Source organism: Ophidiomyces ophidiicola (genome assembly GCF_022830035.1).
Source record: "Ophidiomyces ophidiicola strain CBS 122913 chromosome Unknown scaffold_12, whole genome shotgun sequence".
NCBI classification, from domain to species: Eukaryota; Fungi; Ascomycota; class Eurotiomycetes; order Onygenales; family Onygenaceae; genus Ophidiomyces; species Ophidiomyces ophidiicola.
This window is the reverse complement of record NW_026054652.1, coordinates 312,972-335,224: the sequence shown is the minus strand read 5'-3', so window position 1 is coordinate 335,224 and position 22,253 is coordinate 312,972. Positions and strand designations below refer to the sequence as shown.

Sequence of the window (22,253 nt, the reverse complement as noted above, 5' to 3'; positions counted from 1 at the left end):
TGATATCACTTTTTAAATAGTATTCCGCATCGAGTACGGAGTACTCTGTACTCTGTATATCAAGGATTATAAGTTCGTCGCGCCACCCCGAGTCCCCCGAGTCCCCAACCACTGAAAGTGGTATTGGGTTTCTATGTTCGTATATGGCCTGTATGGCATGCCGTTTGATAAGCTCATCAGCCACTCCAGCTAGCATGATAGACCTACTGAGCAGCGTGTATTTTTCACAGGGCGAATCCGAAGAAGCAACTTCACCGTGTCAAGAACAAGAGCAAAACCGAAATGATTGCTGCAAACCCAAGAACATTGGCTTCTAGAGTTCCACGATATTTTAACCCACACTCTGTCCTGCGAAATTATGCTCTCTCCCAACTCCCACGATGGTTTCTACAGTCATCCAAGCTTCTGGTTAAACTTGGGAAACCAAAGACTTTCCAGACAAGCACACCGTTCTCGAGCACGCCACTGGACAACAATTTGACTTCTGCACAGCCTGACCTGAGCTTGCTCCCTATTTCCTGCCCTGGCTGCGGGGCATTTACCCAGTGGGTGGACAAAGAGCTGGCTGGTTACTACACTGCCTCTCGTAAGGCTGTCAAGGTATTCATACGTGCAGCTTCGCACAACCAGAGCGGCATTGATTTGACCAATGAGTCTAATGAAGAAGTTGATGCGGAGTCAGCGGCGAGTTCTGTGGACGATCCAAAACCCCCAAAGCAAGGCGACAGTAGGCACATCCCATCCTCTTTGTCTTATTTTAACTAAAAATCAGTTTTTGTTTTCCAGATTCTACAGTAGTTGCGCCCCAATTTCCTCTCTGCGACAGATGTCATAATCTTATGAACCATAGAGAAGCTCAGCCTATCCCTTACCCCCCCCTTTCATACATACGAGCAATCATGGAAGAATCGCCTTGGAAATTTAACCGCGTCTACCACGTTCTTGACGCTTCCGACTTCCCTATGTCCTTAGTACGAAACATCTACCGTGACCTTCCTATTCAACCTCCACGATCACAGAACCGTCGATCGAGAACTATTCACTACAGATCTGGGAGACAACAGGCGGAGCTTCATTTTATAATCACTCGCTCCGACCTACTGGGTGCCTTGAAGGAGCACGTTGATTCTCTTATGACCTATGTGACCCAAGTTCTTCGCGATGCACTTGGGTCAACTGGCAGCAGAATTCGATTAGGAAACGTTCATATGGTCAGTGCTCACAGAGGTTGGTGGACAAAGGGAGTCAAGAAACAGATTTGGGACGATGGTGGAGGAGTTTGGATGGTTGGTAAAACAAATGTGGGCAAAAGCAATTTGATCTCGGCCATATTTCCTAAATCTCCAAATTCCGCTCAGATATTACGAGCAAGCGAAGAGGCTAAAGATCAGCCGAGTTCTAGTGTCAGCGATGGATTACTACCGCCAGTTCAAGAGCAATATGATTATCCGATTCTACCCATCGTTTCTGCTTGTCCGGGGACAACTGTGTCCCCTATTCGGATTCCTTTTGGTCAAAAGAAAGGAGAGGTTATAGATTTACCTGGACTTTATCGTGGTGGACTGGCGGAACACGTTCAGGAGAAGCACAAGCTCGAGTTAGTCATGACAAAGCGACTAAAACCTGAGCGGTATACGATTAAGCCAGGCCAGTCGTTGATTTTAGGGGGACTTGTTAGAATCACCCCTGTTGACCCTCAAGATGTGGTCCTAGCAGCCCCGTTTGTGCCTCTGGAAGCGCATATAACCTCAACGTCAAAAGCAGTCGAAATGCTGGCGGGGGAGCGCCCTACTCCACATGCGAAAATAATGGAGGAGGGTGTGGAGAAATCAATAGCATCAGCAGGAATATACGAACTCCAGTATGATGTAACCAAGGTATATGGGAAACGACTGAGAGACACCACCTTCCAGCCAGCGAATGAACATCTCCGTCTTTTCAAAGTTATGTCGACAGATATCTTGATTGAAGGATGCGGATGGGTTGAGCTCACGTCGCAGATCCGAACAAAAAACGAAAACCAAGTCGACGTCCCGAAAGTCGAAATTTTCAGTCCAAATGGAGGGTGCATAGGCAGTAGGCGGCCAATGACTGCATATTCACATCTTCAACAAAAGAGGAGGAAGGACTTGAAGAAAGCTGGGCGCTGGATACGACGGCGGAAACGCCGCACCCAAAATCGGCATTCCGAGATTCCAGCATGATACTTGAGCAAAGAGTGTTGATATTTACCAAATATGTATATATATACAAAACAAAATTATCCTCTGCATTTGGCGGAGTTTTGGGTGTTTGGGCATCAAGGAAGGCTTTGAAGAAATTGGAATTCTCTTCCGGTTTTATATTTTACAGGCGGTTTAATTCAAGAAATTCTATTGAAAAATTCCATTATACATCACCCCCACAAACGGCGTTCACGTCATTGAATAATATCAAAATTTGATATTTTGGGGACTGTCCGGCGGTATCGGACTTACACAGAATCCTCGCTGATATTCTCAAAATGGAAGCTGGGCTGGCCTGGAATTGCGCTCTCAGCAACAGGCGGTAGGTTGTCCCTGTGCTCTCCATCAAGAGTATTGCCGACTTTTCCGCCTTCTTCAACCGAGATAACTTCAACCACCTTACAGCCAGTCACCTTCTTCATAACATCCATCATGTTACGTAAGACTTCGGTTTCGTCAAAAGCAAGTTGTCTATTGAAAACTCTCTCCGGGCTTTCTTTACTTTGGATGAGTCGCTTCTTAAGACCCTGAACAAATGGCATGGCTTTCTTCATTTCACCAAGTTTGCCAACATTAGCATTAAGTTCCTTGTCATTAATCGAGATTGTCATGTCATCAAATGCTTCCCGAACAAGGTCGATGTATTTTTCTTGCCATGTAGGAAATTTCTTTGCTGCAAAAACCGTAAGCTTCTTTGGTTTGCGTGGATCAAATGTGACTGCTTTGCCCTTCGAAATCTTCTTAGCAAAGGAAGCTTCCGAAGAGCTGATGTTGGAGGATGTTGAGCGGATATAGTCTATGGCGGCTGAGAGAGCGGGTACAACCTCTGGTACTTCAGGGAAGAGTGCATGCTGGATGGTCTTGGGCTATTTATACAGATTAGGGAGTGTAAAAATGAATTTTTCCATTAGTCACAGCGACATACCTTATGTAGCACCTCTAGCCATACATATTCTGCCCAATGTGGAGCAATTGGAGTAATAAGAAGAGCTTGAAGCTCAATGTACCGGAGGATCACGTCTTTATGCATTCCTATCCCCGCTGCCGTAGCCTGCTCTCGATAAAAGTCTCTAGCACTTGTAAATTCGTAGAGCGCCGCTTTTAATGCTAATTTGAAGTTCGTGCTTGGATTACAATTATTATCTGTTCAAAAAAGGGGAGAAAAGCAAAGTCTTACTCAGAATAATGCCTCCTTGCCTCTCGAACGAGGACATTCATTTCGTTGTCGAAGAGTTTGTCTACAAACGCATCGGCAGGACCTGTACGAAGACTCGCATCTTTTACAACATCTTCCACCCATTCCTTGAGTGTATGCAAGCGCAGGATGTTGCTATTGGCGACAGACTCCTCAAAATTTGCGTCTTCAATGCCATCGCCAGCATCTGCAAAGGCAATGCGTGTGGCATCGGCTCCGTATTTATCCACCGCGTCTTTCAGAGTCAAGAAATTTCCAGTGCTTTTGCTCATTTTCTCGCCGTTCAGGAGCAAGTGTCCGTTTGCCCGGACAGAGCGTGGCCAGTACTCCTCTGGAAACATGGCAATGTGAACATAGAGCCAGAAGGTTAAGTGGTTTTGAATGAGATCTTTACCAGAAACTCGGACATCAAGGGGGTACCAATATTCGAATTCTCTTCTCATCGTTAAGAACGCTTGTTTACTAATTCCTGTGTTTTGAACAAGGTCATCTCTCAAGTCTCTCCGAGCAAAAATATAATCCCAAGCATCGTCCGTTAACTGCTCCGGTTTTATTCCAAGAGGACCTGGTTTGCTACCATACCGATCGTTTTGAAGCAAATGAGATATCGCGTAGTATGCCTGATATATGGTACTATCACTCAAACTTTCAACAAGGAATTGAGGATCCCAAGGAAGTTTGGATCCAAGACCGTAAGTCCTCGCACAAGCCCACCGGTTAAGCCATTCAAGGTTCTTTTCGAATCCATGTCGTGTCTCGGGAAGGTAGGTATTAAGACAGTTGGCAACGTAATTCTGGGTATCGATAAGCCATTGTGGATCATTTGGACCGTAGTTTAAAAACCACTGGCCAAGGTAGGCTACTACACAGTCATCGCCGCTTCGACTAACGACTTTGCCCATAGGGTCAGCATACGGGAAGGCATCTCCACTTTCAATGAGTTGTTTCCGGACTTTATCCTTGGCAGCCTGGACGGGCTCGCCTTTGAAATCCCCTACAAGCATCGTCCCTTTGTAAAACCCTTCGTTGTATGCAAGCTCCTTAGCTTGAGCTAGTTGAGTTGCGTCCTTTGGCGAATTGATTTTCAGCTGCTTCACAAGAGCCGGGGCAGTTAAATTTCCGTAACTTGGTGTTTCAATGATGGGAATGACTTCCAACTCTGCCCACTCCTTTTTAATACCATAATAATCAGCCTTTTTAGCTAGGTCAGTGAAAGTAGCAAAATCGTCAGGGCTGTCAGAGGGAACAGAAGTAACAACGCCAGTTCCCTTGCTGGCGGAAACCGTTTCCATGGGCAAAATCCTAACTCCATCTTTGTGAGCAGATAATGGCGCATTGACTAGTGTGCCAACGAATGCGGAGCCAGGAGCTTCAACCACAAGAGGAAGCTCACTTTGGTCACAGGGGAAGTGATCCATATCAAAAAAGGTACCCTGAAACGCCATATTCCATGCCCCTCGTTTTGTCGTAACGTAATATTCTTTGTCTTTCACTTTAAAAATGCCATAATTGAGCGAAGGCCCAACATAACAGCAAGTCTGACCATACATCGTTTCGGGGCGCATTGTTGCAGGGACAAAATACACACTTGCATCTTCTTCGATTTTTCCTTGAACTAGTTCTTTCCCCTTTGGAGACCATTCCTTAACTTTTAATTTTAGTGCGGTATATTCTTGCGGCCCAATTCCTTCGCCTTCCGTTCTGTCGTGATCCATACACGGTTGTCCATCTTTGGGAGAGTAGACAGTGTATCTGTTGCCGTACATTATTTTACCCATCTCATGGAGACGGTTCATTTGCCAGCGAACAAACGCGTCGAAATAGGGGTTAACATCAGTCGTCACGAAGCCCCTGCGCCAATCGATTCTGGCACCTAAGCTATCCAAATCGCGTATCCACAGTGGCGGAAAGTATTGTAGCCAATAGTCAGGATCGGAAAATTTATGGACCTCTTCAAGTGGTATTCCCAAGGCCATCATAATTTGGAATTGATACTTTAGTTTCACAGCCTTGCTTGCCGCCTTGCTCTTTTTCCCGGAAAATTTCGAGGGGTCTTCTTTTGCCTGGGTAGCTACAGGTATTGAAGCCGCATCTTCAACTTCATCCTCCTCCTTGTAGTTCTCAAAATATTTGCCAAACTTTTTAATATCATCTACTAGCTTGTCCGCGCATGCTTTGATAGGCATACCCGTACAGTGAAAAGCAAGGGGGAACAAGGAGCGTTTGCCCTCCATTCTAGCGACTCCAGTCATAAACTCGATCTTGCTGGCAGTAAAACTGTGCCCGGCATGGGGTGAGCCGTTCATATATGGAAATGCCATTGTTCCATAGAATTTCGGATGTTTGACGCGTAGCTCGGCGGCGGAGAGGGAGTCAGCAGGAATCTCGGAGATAGATGGAGCATCGACCTCGAAGACTTTTTTCTCTTTCCATTGCGCTTGATATTTTTTCTCGATAGCAATAAGCGTGTCTCGTTTCTCTGTCTGAGAAGAGTTAGAGGGTGGGGGAGATACTAGGGTCACGGATGCTCACGTTTTCAAGTTTAAGGGTGTTTTTGGTGCTGTTGTCTAGCGCAGCCGTCGCTGCTGCGGCTGCGGCAGCAGACATGATTCCCAACAAAGCAATTATTGAAATTAGGGGTAAAGGTACAGGGTAAGACTGTCCTGTTGGAATGCTGGCGGGGTTAACTGTTTGCACCTGGACAAAATCCTAGATTATATAAGCCTGCGAGTCATAAAGTCTGCTTAGTAATCAGACGGTTACCAAAGTTAGCCCAGAGCTCGGAATATTAATGGTCCGTGTTGCTCCAGAAATTGGTTGATATCTTGACTGTCGAAAAGCCAAATCGCTGCATTGCATGCCATTGAGGGCTGAAGCGCATTTGGTTCCTTTTCAAGACGTCAAAATCTAGCTGCTGGTGGAAGGTGACTGCCATATATTTGGCAAAATGGTGTCTCTTCTCAAGAGAATGCGAAGAATGAAGTCTGTATGTAGTTGAGCCGGTTTATCCCGTTCGTTGTGGTACTTTTTTTATTGCAATTGACGTCTTGCTGATTACTTTAATATTAGAGAGTATGTATCTCTCTTACGTCGAAGCCGCCATATATAACTCCCAAGTCCGCGGAAGAGTATCCACATACTCCCGGATATGCTTCCGTGTTGTGCTTTGCCCCAAAACCCTGCTAGTTTCTAATTGAGAATAGCTCTTAGATATCAGAGTCGGTCTCGGAGCTGCTGTATTACCACCCGCGCCTTCATCCTCCAGTGCTTCCCCCGTTACCCGCCTTCATCTTACCTACGCCCGCAAAATGTACGAGGGCCACTTCGGCGCTCGGAAGTTTTGGCGTCAATGCCTGCCAAGATTAAAATATTACAACCCTGGTATTTCGATGTCGGTCAAGCAAACAGATGACAATGCCGGCCCTGCGCTGCTGTCACTATATTTTGAAAATAAGGACGGAGCAACAAAACAAGCATCTTCAACGAGGGATGAATCCGCGCCCTCGCCTACAGAATCGGAATATGTGAGAACGATAGATGTCAAGGGGAAGAGTTTAGAGGAAATATGGACTAGTTTCAAAAATTTGACTGGGGCAGAGGAGCTGCAGGTATCAGAAGCCGACCAGCACGAGATTGAAGAGCGAACTCGACAATTGCAACAAAGTGCAATTGATCGTCAACGAGTTGCGAGTATCCGACAAACCCGAAAAGATCAAGCAGCACTTTTAGCAGCAGCCAAAGCAGATATTGAGAGAGTTAGGGCGGAATAGCTTTGTCTTCTTCTCTCAACTTAACTGTAGAGGTCTTCTGGGGATTTTAGGTTGGCATTTTGGTGTTAACTGGTGTTGTATTTTTCTTGGGTTAATAATACCAGCATGTTTTCTTGTAGAGCTTTGATTCAAAGCCCGCATAAATGCACTGTACATTAGAAAAGTCATGTTGAATTTAGAATCTCAATATGCTCTCAGAAGAACCCTAGCGTCTCCAATCGACATTTATTACATTTACAATAGATGTAGAGAAGCCCAAAATATCATCAAAGCATAGTTATATCATTTACATAGTAAAATAGAAAGGCAGAAGGCACCGATGTAGAGTACAAGAGTTTGAAATAAGATAGCAGTCGCTGGAAACTATTAATGCTAACCAATCTTTTCCATTATGCGCCAAGAAACCTGTTGATTTGTACAGAAAAAAAATCCAGACAAAAGGAGGATACTCACTATACTCTGTCAGGGTTATAGCTTGTCTCCCCTAGCATGTTCTGGCCAGGACGAACGACTGGTATTGATGATTGCGATTGCGAAAGTTGCGGCGATGGTGAAACGGCTGGGGTCTGTTGAATTCGGCTCGCACTTGCGGCCTGAAGCCTTTGGTCGAGGGCTTTGAGGGCTAACGCTCGGCGTCTTTCTGCCTCCTCCCTCTTCGCCATTGAACGTATTTCTTGCCTTCCGGTGGGATTGAAAAGGCTAGGTAGTCCAGCTTCTCCTCGTGCAATGGCTTGCTCGTTGCCGGAGGCGATGTCCTCGGCTGAAAATGGGACGCAGATCCGAAGAGCAACAAACAGAGAATATATTCTATCTGCAGCAAAAGAAATAGGCAATTGGATAACGTCTGGAAAGAAGCACGCGAAGGCAAATGTCTCACTCGCGTCACCCTTGATTCCAAGAGAGTTTGTAGAGGTGCCCGAGAGGTCCGGCTGATACTTGTAGAATCGGAGATAAGTCCACCCAATAAGAAATCCAAGCCAACTCAAGTTGAACATAGCGTAAGTGCCCACGACTATCGCACCAATAGCGTTTAAAACAAGAAATATGGCAGGAAAGTGTTTAACCCGCATCTTGACAATGCCTCGGAGAATGGTGACCGTGTGTTCAGGAACTAGCTGTTTGAATGCTACGAGGAAACCTGCTTGAATTGCCACTCCCCCACATATAGTTTTTCCACTAACAACATATCGTATTAGCCATCAAGCAATGAAACGCTGGAATAGCCCAGGAAAAGCTTACGCAATACTTGGCTGTCCTGTAATAGCAGATCCGATGAGGTACAGAAATACCACAGCCGTATTAGACAAAAGGGTGATCACAAAGACGAATTTGGCAAACTCAGTAGAGCTCCATGATCGCTCTAAGTATTTTCCACCATAAAAGATCGTTGCTCCGCTAATAATGGCAGTGAAGATGTTTTGTTCGACAAAAGTCGAGCATAAGAGTGTCCAGGGATAGTAAAGAACTCGGGCAGGTACAAGCACAAGATAGGCTACTGGAGGAGGGTCAGGAACTTGGCCGAATTGTCGCCATCGAGCGACACCATAGAGAAATGATAGAGCACAGATTGCAGTCAAGATACCGCGCGTGAAGGGTGGAATATTTAATCGAGGAGTCATGGCTGGCAGATGAATGGTTGCGTTTTAGAAAACAAAAAGTCTCCCTCTCCACACAAACAGTGTCGCTCTTGAAAAGACCCCAAATCTAGCAACTGATGATATTTCGACCAGCCATGAAACATAGCAAGAGGCTTCCTTGCAATGGTTAACGTTCGATCTCACGTCCTGGTAGATGGCGCAGGCAATAGATAGGCAATTAAAGTGTTAAATCTAATGCCTAGCACTCATATGGTTGTGATGGTGCTGTAGCTGGATGATATCAAGTCAAAGAGAGTGTCGTTGCAGCTCGTTGTCCTTGAGACCGGAGTTGTCGAAGGCGGTGAGCCAGCAATATCGAAGATCCTCCAGCAGTAGCTGTGCCGCCATCTGATTGGCCATATGCCCCGGCTCTATGACCTAAATCCACCAAGGCAGCATCAAACGCCAGGTCAAGCTTTGGTTGCTTATATAATCAATTCTCCTTCTGTCCGTCCAGATGAACGTTGATTCTTCGAAGAATTGCTTTCCAGGCGGATATATGGCTTGTTCTGAGCACTTGCACTGTATCTCTGCCAGTGCGCTTAGCTACTTTCACTTGAAAACCTCTTAGCTGTGCATGTGAGCTCTGAAGGCTGCAACCAAACTGTGCTAGGATCCATTTTCGCAAGGGAGCGTAACTTGCTGCTAACTTGCATTTATCGACCGCTCTTCACTGGTCCCTGTGGTTGTTGATAGTTATCATTTCTTTTCTCACCTTAACTTTTTATTCCTCTTTAGCAACTGCTTGCCCCTACACTTATCTACATACATACCCTACCTGGCTTCCATGTTTGAAGTCGCCTTGGCTTGATTTCGTTGATTCGCTCGCTCAACTATCTTGCCTCGGCCTTTTCGGTGAAGTCGATGCTTCTTCTAGACTGAATCAGTTCGAGCCTTGCTCCTGGAACACCCAGTCCTAACTACATTTAAAACGTGACATGTTAAATCTGATAACGTGTCTTAAAATTTGCTGCGATAAGCAGCATTTTCTTATGTAGTCATGGCTGCTGGCGCTGTCACATCACATCAAGTCAATTATTTGATATGGAGGTTAGTATCTGTATTCTCTTGCTTACTATATGCACACTAATATTATTTTCAACGCCAGATACTTGCAAGAATCAGGTTTGTTTAACATTCATTTCCCAGGAGTCTGCTATGCCTAAGAAATCTAACCTAATCCAAAGGCTATGGTGAAGCGGCAATAATGCTACAGCGAGCATGGAACCCCGATCCTCAAAAATTGCCTTTTGCTCCGGCAGTCAAGTCCCATGCCTTAATTACCTTAATACAAAAAGGTCTTCAGTATTTTGACCTCGAACAATGTATTGACCAGGTACTTTGTTACGGAAAATTGGTATTGTTAAATATAGCTAATATGGTGCATATAGAAGGGGGGGTCGGTTTCAAGTTCTACCGTTTCATTTTTTGGTTCAAGTGTGGTTGAACGAAACATATCAAAAGTGGTTGAAAATTTTGATAAGCCGAAAGAAGTAGTCACCGCAGGCCCTAGTGCAGATCCTTCTACCACTGCCGCTAGAACTAGCTTAAGAACCGATGGTATTATTAATGGGCAGCAGAATAGCGAAGAGGCTGTACCAGATACTAGAAAAAGCAGTGAAGTTGAAGATGTTACTATAGACCATGCCAATGCAGACGAAATGGTAATGCAGTTGGACAAACCAGAGCAGACCGCGGAACAATCTCCGGTCATACAGTCCGTTATTCCTTCTACTAAGACTCCGATTGATGTGGACGGCGATATTGGCATGGTTGAACCGCAAGCACCAGGACCCCAAACACCGACTTTTACCCTGACATCAGGTCAAAGTGTTGGTGTGCAAATATCTCCTGCCAAAGCTGCCGACCTTGCGCCAGAAACAAATGTGATGGATGTTCTAAAAGATTCCCATGTCATGCGGACGTCTTGGCGCCCGAATGATCCCCTTTTCTTTGCGGTTGCAAGCGATGTGTTTTGTGGCTTGTGGAAACTCTCCAGCCAAAGGTCACCCACGCCGCCCACTCACACCACATTAGTTGCGGGCTCGTGTATCACTGCTATGGACTGGGATTCTAGCGGAGCAATGCTGGCAGTCGCAACATACGATAAATTTATGGGCTCCATCACGATTTTCAATAGTGATGGGGAAGCCATTGATTCTATACCGGAATCATCGAGATTGATATCAGCATTACGATGGGCTGAAAAAACCCCGCAAATTGCGATAGTGACATCTGACGGTCGCCACTCTGAACTCTCCTTGTGGAACCATCAATCACGAGGAGATTCCCTTTCTCCTGCGCAAGTAATAAACGGGCCAATCTACGATGTTGTCTGGTGTGGTCAGACTCAAATTTTTGCCAGTGGGGATGGATCGGTCTATCAGTGCAACATAGATGGAAATATTCAACCCCCAGAAATCTTTACCTCCGGAGAAGAGCTGGAACCTTGGGCGTTCCTCAAAGTATCACTACTGATGGAGACCCCAGTGGCCGTGGTAGCTTCTGCTTCGCCGGCGCATGTATGGATCCCTACTCACGGTATTCGAATTGAATCTGCCCATCACGGAGACATCACAGGGCTAGAAATACGACCTGGCTCTCTTTCTGCAGGCACTCAGAATGACCCCAACTTTGCATTTGCCACTTCCTCCATGGATTATACTGTCAAGCTCTGGAATCTTGATTTGCCAGCAAAGAAGGTACATTGTATACACCGGCTCTTTCTAGGCACAGCGTCTCCCGCTCTGGCTGTCAATTTTTCCCCAGATGGATATGCTATCGCTGCCGCGAGTTACAATAAGCTCGCAATATGGAGTGTTGATCGATGCGGTGCCCCAATGGCAACCTGGCAGGGATCGCACAACGATGTGATGGATGAGTCGAATCAGGAAGAGCTAGAAACCCATGTCTCTAACGTTTCTATGCTCGATAGGCCGCTATCTTGGGATAGTGACGGTAAGAAGATTGCTCTTGGATTTGGTAAAAAGGTATGTCGGGTCAACAATCAGTCGTATATAATAATCGCTGACAGGTAGCAGATAGCAATTATTAATCTACAGCGATAACGATTTTCCTAATTTCTGCCTGCCTTCTTCTATTCAACCGGCAGCTTTACTAAGCGCTTTTACTGGGGAATACCAGACCCCCTTTCACTCCTACTATAGCTTTGAAGCGAACGTATGGGGTATGTTTCCATTGACAATATCCTATCGACTGATCCTTCAGGCGTGTTCCTCTTTCATCCTCGAGGGGTATTTTTTTTGTTCCAAATGATACTTACGATTGGCGGAGTTCTGATGGAATATGACCAGGGTTAAGAGCCAGCTGAATGGTATGTATGTATGTACTTGTGCGCTTAGATGATACCTGGGATGTTGGCGTATTGTATTCTCTGTCTGGTGGGCGGCTAATTTTCATATGCCCCTTTGCATGGTGAATGGTTACGAGCTCTTGGTAGATATCCAAGGGACCACATTTCCATTCCCAGTTTCGTTGCTGTGTACAAAATTGTATTGTTTACTTATGTAGGTAGCTATGCATTCATGTAGGGTTTCTAAAAAGAGCACCAATAAGAGGCATACCTACTTTTCTTTGGAGTTTTTCCTCTAGTACGGAGTATTCCGTACAAGTGTGAGCTTGAACTGTATGAAAGTCTGCCCTGTACGGAGTAAATAGGAGCTCCAAGCGTAAATTTGGTCGGCGAGGCTTCAAGCAATGGCTGGCGGGAAGTTTAGGTTCGGCCTGGGCACTAGTGCGTCTAAGAGGGTTCTGGAGAGGGACAAAATGCCTTGAAGTAATACGCAAGCCCTGCCGACATCAAATACATTAGGCACTAAAGAAATGAGCTTCTCGTCCAGCATTGCCCTTTCTTCGGTATAGTTAGTCTCTCAATCCGTTGCCTCGTCTTCTACCTGTCACGAACGTTCTGCACCAATTTTCTGCCGCGAATTATGACTCCCCGGGTATGTTTGGTCTGGATCTGATTATTTTAATAGTCCTCATGTGTTAACTCTCAGGTTTGTGAGTAGGCCACTGTCCAGCCGACGCTAGATACGGTTCGCGATGTACTCTTGCAGTCTAAAGGTGCCCCGCAGGCACCTAATATCGTCCCTGTTTCCGCCTCAATACCCGCAGACTTACTCACTCCTACTGTGGCATATTTAAAAATAGCTGCAAAGTAGGTCACTCGATGCTTTATGTTGCAGATTTTGAAGAGAAACTGTTACGTTTTTTCAGGCCCAGGGTGCTGATCATCATGATAGGTCGAACCGTTCTTTTTTATATGAGAGCGCCGCAACTACAGAGACAATTGGAAGGTATAGCTTTGTGGGAGCTGGTAGGCTATTGTATTTATTACTTAAACGTCTGGCATGTAGCTAATGATTAGCTCCCAGATCCTAAGCGAGTTCTCACGACTGGGCCCGGTCATGGCCCAGCATGCGACCCCTTACCCATACTGGAACAAGAGTTATCACAATTCCGTGTGGCCACAATTCCCGGTGTACAGCTTCCTCCAATGGCTGGGGGGGCCATTGGCTACGTGGGCTATGATTGTGTGAGATATTTTGAGCCGAAAACGGCGCGGCCGATGAAAGATATCCTTGGAATACCGGAATCGTTATTCATGTTATATGACGCAATCATTGCTTTCGATCACTTTTTCCAGGTTGTCAAGGTAATAACATACATGGCTGTTCCCAAGAATGATGGAGATTTAGAAGCTGCATATAACGCTGCCGGGGAGATCATCCAAACAGCCATAAAGACCCTCCTGAATCCCAAGATTCCGCTTCCTCCGCAACCTCCAATAAAGCGCGACCAAGTGTACACTTCAAATATTGGGCAAGAGGGATATGAGAATCATGTCAAGCGCATGAAGGAGCACATTGTTAAAGGCGACATCTTCCAAGCAGTCCCATCGCAAAGGCTTGCTCGGCCGACCACTTTACACCCTTTTAACTTATATCGCCATCTACGCACAGTTAATCCGTCGCCGTACCTGTTTTATATTGATTGCGGCGATTTCCAGATCGTTGGTGCAAGTCCTGAACTTCTTGTAAAGGAAGAAGGAAGACGAGTCATCACTCATCCGATCGCAGGAACCGTGAAAAGGGGAAAGACGGCCCAAGAAGATTCCAGACTAGCAGCAGAACTTAGTGGGAGCCTGAAGGATCGTGCTGAACATGTCATGCTGGTGGATCTTGCCAGAAACGACGTCAACAGAGTTTGTAATCCGACCACAACTCAAGTTGACCGCCTCATGGCCGTGGAAAAATTCTCCCATGTCCAGCACCTTGTATCACAGGTATCTGGTACGCTGCGTGAGGGCCAGACACGCTTCGATGCCTTTCGTTCCATCTTTCCTGCTGGAACTGTTAGCGGCGCCCCGAAAGTTCGGGCAATGGAATTGATCGCAGAGATGGAAGGCGAGAAACGCCACGTATATGCTGGTGCTGTTGGCTACTTTGGGTACAATACTAGTACCCCAGATGGGCAAAGGGTAGCAGATGGCACCATGGACACCTGCATAGCCCTCAGAACCATGGTAGTAAAGGACAACGTTGCATATTTACAAGCTGGAGGTGGTATTGTATTTGACTCTGATCCATATGAGGAGTACGTTGAGACATTGAACAAACTAGGTGCGAATATCCAATGCATCAAAGGCGCCGAAGAGAGATATCTGGAACTGGAACAGGAAGCCACTTTATAGATACTTTACTTTTTAAGTAAATGAACCAGCATATTTTCGGCTTTCTAACACAGTGGACTTGGTAACTATTTTAGTGATATGTGCCAGGTAACTATACTACGCATTTCATATGCTATTATGCAATTTCGTTATATTTGCATACAATCTTCAGGCGTAATGGGCCACTGTGTGGCGGAGAATTTGCGGTGGTGTGAAATCTGCGCGGCAAATTCTATACGGAGTAACTACTCCGTTTACCTCATCCCCTCAGACGCGTGCTGCTAAGGTTCTTTAGTGCAAATTTAGTGTTTTGAACTAACCCATTCTGGTAATTCTGCCAGAGCCTGACCAGCACAGTGTCTGAGCCAGTTTTCACAAAAATAGAAGAAACTCTGGAATTTGCAATTTGAGCTGATAATCTCAACATTGAATGTCTGATTTCAAGAACTTAATACAATATGAGTTACTATGAACTTTCTTTATTACTTCAGATCTACAATATCTACTACATCTGATTCAATCTGCTCCACATCACCAGATTTTTCCATTTGGTTACCCAATTGGGAAATACAAAATAGAGAATGATTACTCCATGATTTTTCAAATAAATAAAAATTTTAAATTGGGTATAACTTTGTATAACTATCAGCTACTCTCAGCTCTAGTATGAAGATTCTAAGAGCTGTGGTGATTGAATGGTTGAGCAAAATGAAAATTTCAGACTGCACTCATCACAAAATGGGTGGCATTGGGAGAAGTCTTATACTAAAAGAATTAGTAAATTTTTTAATTTTTTTTTTGGACAAAGTGGTTGCTCATCTATTTCTGAACAATGATACACATCACTTTTGACAGTATTAAATGTGATGGTTGAGTTATTGAATGACCATAGTTGAAGAAAAGTGATGTCACAGCAATGAAAACTGACTCAGATCTTCAATGGATGTTGAAGAGAAGTCTCAATTCAGCCTAGTGTATCTTGGCATAGCCCCACCCTAGTTAGTAGGAGACAGCTCTTCAACATACAGTGAAGGTCTGAGGTGATGAGGCAACTACTCCGTATGGGCCACTCTTGAGCGACCAATTCAGCCGCTTGTCCCCATACAGTTTAATGTGGGACCACTTCCAGTCTAGCGAGCCCTATTTGGGTTTGGCGCGCCCGCTTTGTATAATATGCCGGACATAGGTTCATTCTTACTCTATCCGGAGACGCATTAAGCCAACCCACTTTTCGAATGGCCCATGAGCACCATCGATCTTCGCTTGAGGATGTTCTCGATTTTAACCCCCCTCCGCAATTAGCACCAGATCAGCGTATCCGCGCAAAACGCAGATTCTTCAGCATTATCAACCATTTTAACACGCCAGATGACAGCAGCACCGTCAGCCGTGATTACAACCGGCCCCTTCTTGTCCTCTACACCTATGAATATGCGCTTTCGGAGCTATCTCAAGACACGGTCTTAACTGCGTTCTTTGACTTCGTGACACTTCCGATCGATGGAGAGGAGGAGATTGACTTCAGTGATAAAGCTTTTGAGGATGCTCTGCGTAAAGACTTGATCTATTTTGCAGACCTCCTTCTCGACAACTTCTTTCTGCCTCGTGTGTTTTCCTACTCAACAGTAAATCGCCCACTTCATTTTGTCTTGTCCGGCTGACTTCTTTTATAGTAAAAGCAGCTGGCCAACAAACCCAACGACCCTCTCCAGCCCCTCTTTCGGCCATCCAGAGAGCGATAGGCGGAGACCAGGAATATGCGGGAACACCGGACCGGCTATCAGTGCTTCGGGGAGTCTGCCTAATCCGGGACCATTATCGTTGCGTCATTTCACGTCAGTTTGACTCTAAGGAAGCGTTGAGACGTTTGAAACGGGATCGCACTCATGCTCGAGATGATGAAGGGAATCCGCTTCAGGGACAGGATTTTGCCACCCTTGAAGTAGCCCACATCCTCCCACATGCTCTAATGAAGGGTGATAAAGACTCACAATTAGTATGTCTATTCCTTTGGTGGACTTGCCCTTGTCTAATCAGCATGTTTTTTAGGATCGTTCCAAAAAAGCAGCTCTCGACATTCTTAACATGTTTGACAATGGCGTTGTCCGACTCATTGAGGGCAATGAAATCGACCGGCCCTTTAACGCCATGACCCTTTCCCATGACCTCCATGTTTGGTTCGGCAGCTTCGAGGTTTACTTTGAGGAAGTCCTGGACGAGCGGCACACGTACCGAATCAAGACTTTCGTTCCCGAAATCCTTCCTGGACTTCCTGTAACTCGCACGCTCTTGCATGCAGATAACCGAACGATTGATCCCCCTTTACCTCGGCTTCTTGCGATCCACCGTGCCATTGCCATGATCCTTCACCTCTCTGCTGCGGGCGAGTACATCGACAAGATTCTTCGGGATATGGAGGATCTGGGTGTCCACACAGATGGCTCGACCGACGTTGGGCGTCTGGTAATGCTTCGACTGGGTGATTGGATTACTGCCGGCTGTTAATGCCGACACTGTATCCACTTTGACCGGTAGATGCGGAAGCAGCTTGATAACACGCCAATGTTGACTGCGGGTAGCTTGGTAGCCAACACCTGCTTGGAGGATCAAGCGATTTGTCTTCTCTGCTTCTACAGATTATTTTCTACTACACACACTTCATTGCTATTGCTCCTATGACTTCAGACCATATCCGAATCCTACACTCTTCTCCTCTTTACCATAGCAATCCTCTCCTAGCCATTCTCCTATGGGGCTCCATAGCAGCTAGAGCGACCGATCATCCCTCTGTAGTGCATGCGTAGTTCTTTACAAGCTGCCACCCACCACAACTCGACTTTGGAACCACATACTTACATTTGATAAGAATACACCCTCTCCTCTGTCGAGAAAACAATCACACTTCTACGAAGCCCGGAAGAGCGATTACGGTTGGGCGCCAACATCATTCATTACTCAGGAATCGGCTGCCAGCGACCCGGCGAGGGGTGTGTGGAGTTAAGGATGAGTGGCCGTGCGAGTTGCTACACATAATGCCAAGACTAGGTTGGTGAGCAGAACAACCACACATACTTAGGTAGCCATATGCGGTTAGTCTGCCTCATGTGGCTGGGGCATCCATCCGCCACAGTCAGATTAGATAAGCAGCTCAACCCAATTCGGGCCGTCCAGCATCGCCCACCGTCGTCATCATCACCATTCAATTCTGTGTTTTACCCACCAGTTGCGATCCTTTTAGTGGTTCTTCTGTGCTGGGTCTTCAGTACCCATATCGCAACAGATACAAACCAGCCGCCTAGTAGACAGCAGAGCTGTTCTATCCCTACGTGAACCATATCTTGTCGTTGGTTTTTACGTACGTCTCTTGGCAGGTCTAATTCCAGGCCTACATTCAGTGAGACATCGAACACGCAAACTCCTTACAAAGGGCTAACTTGATCGTAGCCGTTTTGGGGAATAACTGCTCCTTTCATTTGATACTAAGATTCGAACTCCACAAAGCGGCATTCCGCTCCCATTTTAATTCCTAAACTGCCTAACCCGATTTCGGGCGGGGAAAGGTGACGACTGCAAAGCCTTTTACTTTGGGAATCCTTCCGTGGAAACTCGAACGTATTAGAATTCGAAGTTGAAACAAGATTACCGACAAGATGTCGAAAGTTGTGAGAAGTGTGAAGAATGTTACAAAGGGGTATTCATCAGTCCAAGTAAAAGTCCGAAATGGTATGACAAGCTTGGTCGTATCCCAAAGTTGGTACAAATAGTTGCTAATGTAATTCGTTTATTCAGCTACGAGCAACGATCCATGGGGTCCAACCGGAACAGAGATGGCCGAGATCGCGGCTCTCACGTTTACCAAGTACGTATTCAACCCGACTATTACTCTCAATGGAATCTTACTTGTGCGGATATAGCCCAACCGACTTCTATGAGATAATGGATATGCTGGACAAGCGACTGAATGATAAGGGAAAAAACTGGCGCCACGTTCTCAAATCACTAAAAGTATTGGATTATTGCCTTCACGAGGGGTCAGAGCTGGTCGTTACATGGGCTAGGAAGAACATCTATATTATCAAAACTCTTCGTGAGTTTCAATATATTGATGAGGATGGCCGTGATGTCGGCCAGAATGGTAAATCGGCCTTACATTTGGCTTTGGGTATCGCTAACGATATGCCTGAAAACTAGTCCGAGTCTCTGCGAAAGAGCTTACTGCTTTACTGGTCGATGAAGACCGCTTACGAAGCGAAAGATCAGATAGAAAGCTTTGGAAGTCGCGTGTCAGTGGCCCAGATGATGCCCTGCAAGGGATTGCTGGTGGCAGTGACATGGGATACCGTCCGCCTCGTAGACGAGACCGCCAACAGCGAAATGAAGAAGACGATGTTGAGTATCGCCTAGCCATTGAAGCCTCAAAACACGAAGCTGAAGAGGATAAAAAACGAAGAGAAAGAAATGCTCGTTTAGAAGAAGAGGACGACGAACTTGCCAAGGCAATCAAGCTCAGTAAGGAAGAGGAAGAACTTAGGAGGCGGGAATTGGAGGAGAGCAATGCTGCTTCCCTTTTTGATAGTTCTCTACCGGCCGCGCAACCACAACCAACCGGTTATAACCAAGGCTACCAGCAGCAAGGAGCGGTGGATTGGTTTGGGAATCCCGTCGATTCCCAGCAACCCATGACCACCGGATATCTTAACAATCAATACTCACAACCTACTGGCTTTCAACCCCAACCCACCGGCTACACTAGCGGTTATCCTAATGGCTTTCAAACTCAACCAAATACTTTTGATCCATCCCAGTTCTCACAGCAGCAGACTGGTTTCATGCAAGCACAGCATACACTCCAACCACAGCAGACTGCTTTCAATAACAACAACCCTTACGGAAATGATATTTGGGGACAGCAGCAAACACAGCCACAGACACAAAACGGCTTCCTCCAGCCTGGGAGTCATAATCCTTGGGCCCAAAATAAGCCTGCCGATGCCCTAAAGCCTGCCCCCACTGGCTCTAACAACCCATTCGCATCGCCCTTCACCCGTGCACAAGCGCAAATGCAAACCAGACCACAGCAAACTGGCTCTCCTTCTCTCAATACCCTCGCTGAGCAGAAAACCGCACAGCCCTCCTTCAACAACCCAATCCTCAATTATCAAGCTCCTCAACAACAAAACCATCCACCGCCTTCAGAAGACCCGCAACGAGCTCGTCTTAATGCACTCCTTGCTACTGGCGATGGCCAGGACACCTTCGGCAACGTTGGTGATCTTCGTATCCCAGCCCAACACACTACTCCAGGCGTATTCGTAAATTCTGCTGGATCAGGCCTCGAAACAATTCGCGGGGCGCAAACAGGTAACAACCCTTTTCTCGGCCAAAACTTTGCCGGCGTTCCACAGCAGACCGTGTTTGCTGGACAACCCAACAGCAATCCGTTTGGTACCCGACAGGCCCAGCAGGGCGGAAGCTTGATAGATCTTTAAGCTGGGAGTTTGACATGTCACAGGTAGCAGAATTGTTATACTTGTTCTTCTATGGATATTTTAAATGATGTACAATTTGTGGCGGTTGTGGACAGTGTCAGCCCTTCCTTGCGGGTCTAGACACATCGGCCCATTCAAACGTATGTGCTCTAACTTTCCCACTACTCTTTGCTTTGGAGCCCACATTCGTTCCCGGATTCTATTTTCTTCTTGCGTTGTTTTTGTCCTGCATATCCAGCTATGCTTCGTTGTTAGGCCAATATTTTCCGGCCACCTAGCCTTTTTATAGAGGCATTTGTATTTTCTTGCACAACCCTTCCATGCTCTCATTTACTCATCTTTTGGGCCGGTTCATTTTGCACAGAAGTATGCGTTGATTTAAGCTTTACCCCCTACAAATAGATACCTCGCCCTTTTGAGCTCTTCCTTTCTTCTTATTCTCTCAACTACCTTTCCCTTAGTCTTTCTCAGGTCATTCAAAATATGTTGTATTTGAAGCAGAGGGGGTTTTTTTTATTGGTTGGTATTGCCGGGCGATTGTGTAACTTGGTATTTACTGAATTTGGTAATATCATCTTTATTCTAAGGAAGAGAAGTCAAGACTCTCTTTACGCAGATGGCCTTTCGGTCTTTATATTTGCAAAAGTAGTACCTCTTGCCAATAGCAGATTTTGTCTTGTCTCCAAGAGTATCCCTGTTTGAAATGAAGATATATAACAAGAAGACTCATTGTACAGGAAGCATCACCCTCCAGGCACTGCACGTAAGTTTCTATCTCAGTATCTATGGTAGTTGCTTATATAAAATATATAATGCCTTTGGTGAATTAGAGAATACCTGCGGGTAGATTGAGCAGTTGCTTTTCAGTACCACTTGAGTGGAAATGCAACAATATCCAGAATTTTCATGAGACACGAGTTTCAAAAATTGATTTAGGAAGATATATGCTATTATTTAGGATAGTTTGAATAGACTTAGAGGTAGGTGGTTTAGAAATAAGAAGTTCTACACAAGTAATCTAGACATGTACATATAAATGAACATACTTTGAAGAACATTGTCAGAAGTAACGTAGTTTGAGGCTGTATAGAATTCAAGAATATTTGGGCATAGGGCTGGCATATGTATTTGCATATGTGAATAGCCGTATGACCTCTTCTGGGGGACAAATGCTTAAACTTTAATGAGAGAAACTAACATTATTTTCATAACGCCGAAAGGGGGAATAGAGAGGAGAGAAAGGTTGGAATTATGCAAAAATACAAAAAAGGAGGGAAAAATTGAAGGTTGAAGGTTAAAGCTGAAGGTTCCTTCAACCATGATAACTACCTGTGTTGCTGTGCAGTCTGGCCATGGTTTGAGATAGTGTACCTCATAGAGATGCAATGTGACAGAGCCCTAGAATGCAAAAATTTTCAGCATCTTTATCAACACAGCTACAATGTCACCTCAAATTTTTCTACAGCTGCTAGAGGTTTCTTCATTGATGTGAGACTCACAGTAATGGGAGAACCGGCATCTCCATCACCATTTACAAGGCTACCCTCATCGAGATTATTCATGATCCATCATATACAGCTAATGAAATGGTCGTGGCCTTCACTAGCAGGTTGAAACATTTGAATTCATGTGTTGGATCCCAACAATGACAAAATAGTCTTGTTACCACTCACCCGAGAAAATACCTCCCGCCCTGATGAAAGACAAGTGTCAGTTGTCGTGGCCTATCAGGCTCTTAATAACAGTGCTGTGGGGGCATAATTTATTGTTTTGTCATCCCCATCTGTGGCAATAAATCCGGCAGACAGAGAAACGGGAGTGAGTTCTTTGGGGGTCGCGAGGGCCGCTAAGTGTGGATAGATTGATTACTTATCGTCCACAGACTTCGTTTCTCTTGACGAGGCGTTATATAGCTGTGGAGCTGAATCTTCCTCTCCTGACAGAAAGAATTGGCCATCTGGCGACAGGCAAACGGCTGGCACTCAATCTTGATGGCCTCATATCGTTTTCACGCATTAACCCGTAGTCACATTCCATAGGAGAATAGCTTATCACGCGAAGTAGATGATAGAAGGCTGTTTGACATGGGAGAACCGGCGGTGCTTGGGAGTTTAAAGTGGTTGAGGAAAATACTATGATCGCGACTTGTAGCGTTCGAATATTTCGAAGATCCAATCGGTCCCATAGCCGTATTTTCAAATCTAGTGAGCATGGTTGCAGATTTTGATGATGTTATCTACGG

At 45.6% G+C, this 22,253-nt stretch overlaps 7 protein-coding genes across 7 annotated transcripts; 5 read left to right on the top strand and 2 right to left on the bottom strand.

Annotated features, from left to right (window-relative positions):
• Positions 1-282: 282 nt before the first annotated feature.
• GEP3 (Mitochondrial ribosome small subunit biogenesis protein) lies at positions 283-2,204 on the top strand (the record flags this gene model as incomplete). The annotated part of the gene is made up of 2 exons (XM_049252609.1): positions 283-727; positions 787-2,204. The coding sequence occupies 2 exons, from the start codon at positions 283-285 to the stop codon at positions 2,202-2,204; spliced, it is 1,863 nt and encodes a 620-aa protein (XP_049108450.1).
• A 269-nt stretch (positions 2,205-2,473) lies between these two features.
• On the bottom strand, positions 2,474-6,027 carry CDC60 (cytosolic leucyl tRNA synthetase; the record flags this gene model as incomplete). The annotated part of the gene is made up of 4 exons (XM_049252608.1): positions 2,474-3,091; positions 3,151-3,349; positions 3,403-5,903; positions 5,953-6,027. The coding sequence occupies 4 exons, from the start codon at positions 6,025-6,027 to the stop codon at positions 2,474-2,476; spliced, it is 3,393 nt and encodes a 1,130-aa protein (XP_049108449.1).
• A 340-nt stretch (positions 6,028-6,367) lies between these two features.
• On the top strand, positions 6,368-7,190 carry LOZ57_003559 (uncharacterized protein; the record flags this gene model as incomplete). The annotated part of the gene is made up of 3 exons (XM_049252607.1): positions 6,368-6,406; positions 6,490-6,576; positions 6,624-7,190. The coding sequence occupies 3 exons, from the start codon at positions 6,368-6,370 to the stop codon at positions 7,188-7,190; spliced, it is 693 nt and encodes a 230-aa protein (XP_049108448.1).
• Positions 7,191-7,642: 452 nt separating this feature from the next.
• LOZ57_003558 (uncharacterized protein) lies at positions 7,643-8,809 on the bottom strand (the record flags this gene model as incomplete). The annotated part of the gene is made up of 2 exons (XM_049252606.1): positions 7,643-8,366; positions 8,430-8,809. 2 exons carry the CDS (start codon positions 8,807-8,809, stop codon positions 7,643-7,645), a joined length of 1,104 nt encoding a protein of 367 aa, XP_049108447.1.
• A 1,018-nt stretch (positions 8,810-9,827) lies between these two features.
• Positions 9,828-14,543, top strand: TRP2 (anthranilate synthase component 1; the record flags this gene model as incomplete). The annotated part of the gene is made up of 8 exons (XM_049252605.1): positions 9,828-9,877; positions 9,936-9,952; positions 10,015-10,163; positions 10,219-11,817; positions 11,873-12,007; positions 12,859-13,007; positions 13,093-13,166; positions 13,225-14,543. The coding sequence occupies 8 exons, from the start codon at positions 9,828-9,830 to the stop codon at positions 14,541-14,543; spliced, it is 3,492 nt and encodes a 1,163-aa protein (XP_049108446.1).
• Positions 14,544-15,757: 1,214 nt separating this feature from the next.
• Positions 15,758-17,027, top strand: LOZ57_003556 (uncharacterized protein; the record flags this gene model as incomplete). Its single annotated transcript, XM_049252604.1, has 3 exons — positions 15,758-16,127; positions 16,196-16,518; positions 16,572-17,027. 3 exons carry the CDS (start codon positions 15,758-15,760, stop codon positions 17,025-17,027), a joined length of 1,149 nt encoding a protein of 382 aa, XP_049108445.1.
• A 1,145-nt stretch (positions 17,028-18,172) lies between these two features.
• LOZ57_003555 (uncharacterized protein) lies at positions 18,173-20,011 on the top strand (the record flags this gene model as incomplete). The annotated part of the gene is made up of 4 exons (XM_049252603.1): positions 18,173-18,245; positions 18,312-18,381; positions 18,437-18,657; positions 18,714-20,011. 4 exons carry the CDS (start codon positions 18,173-18,175, stop codon positions 20,009-20,011), a joined length of 1,662 nt encoding a protein of 553 aa, XP_049108444.1.
• Between the last annotated feature and the right edge of the window lie 2,242 nt (positions 20,012-22,253).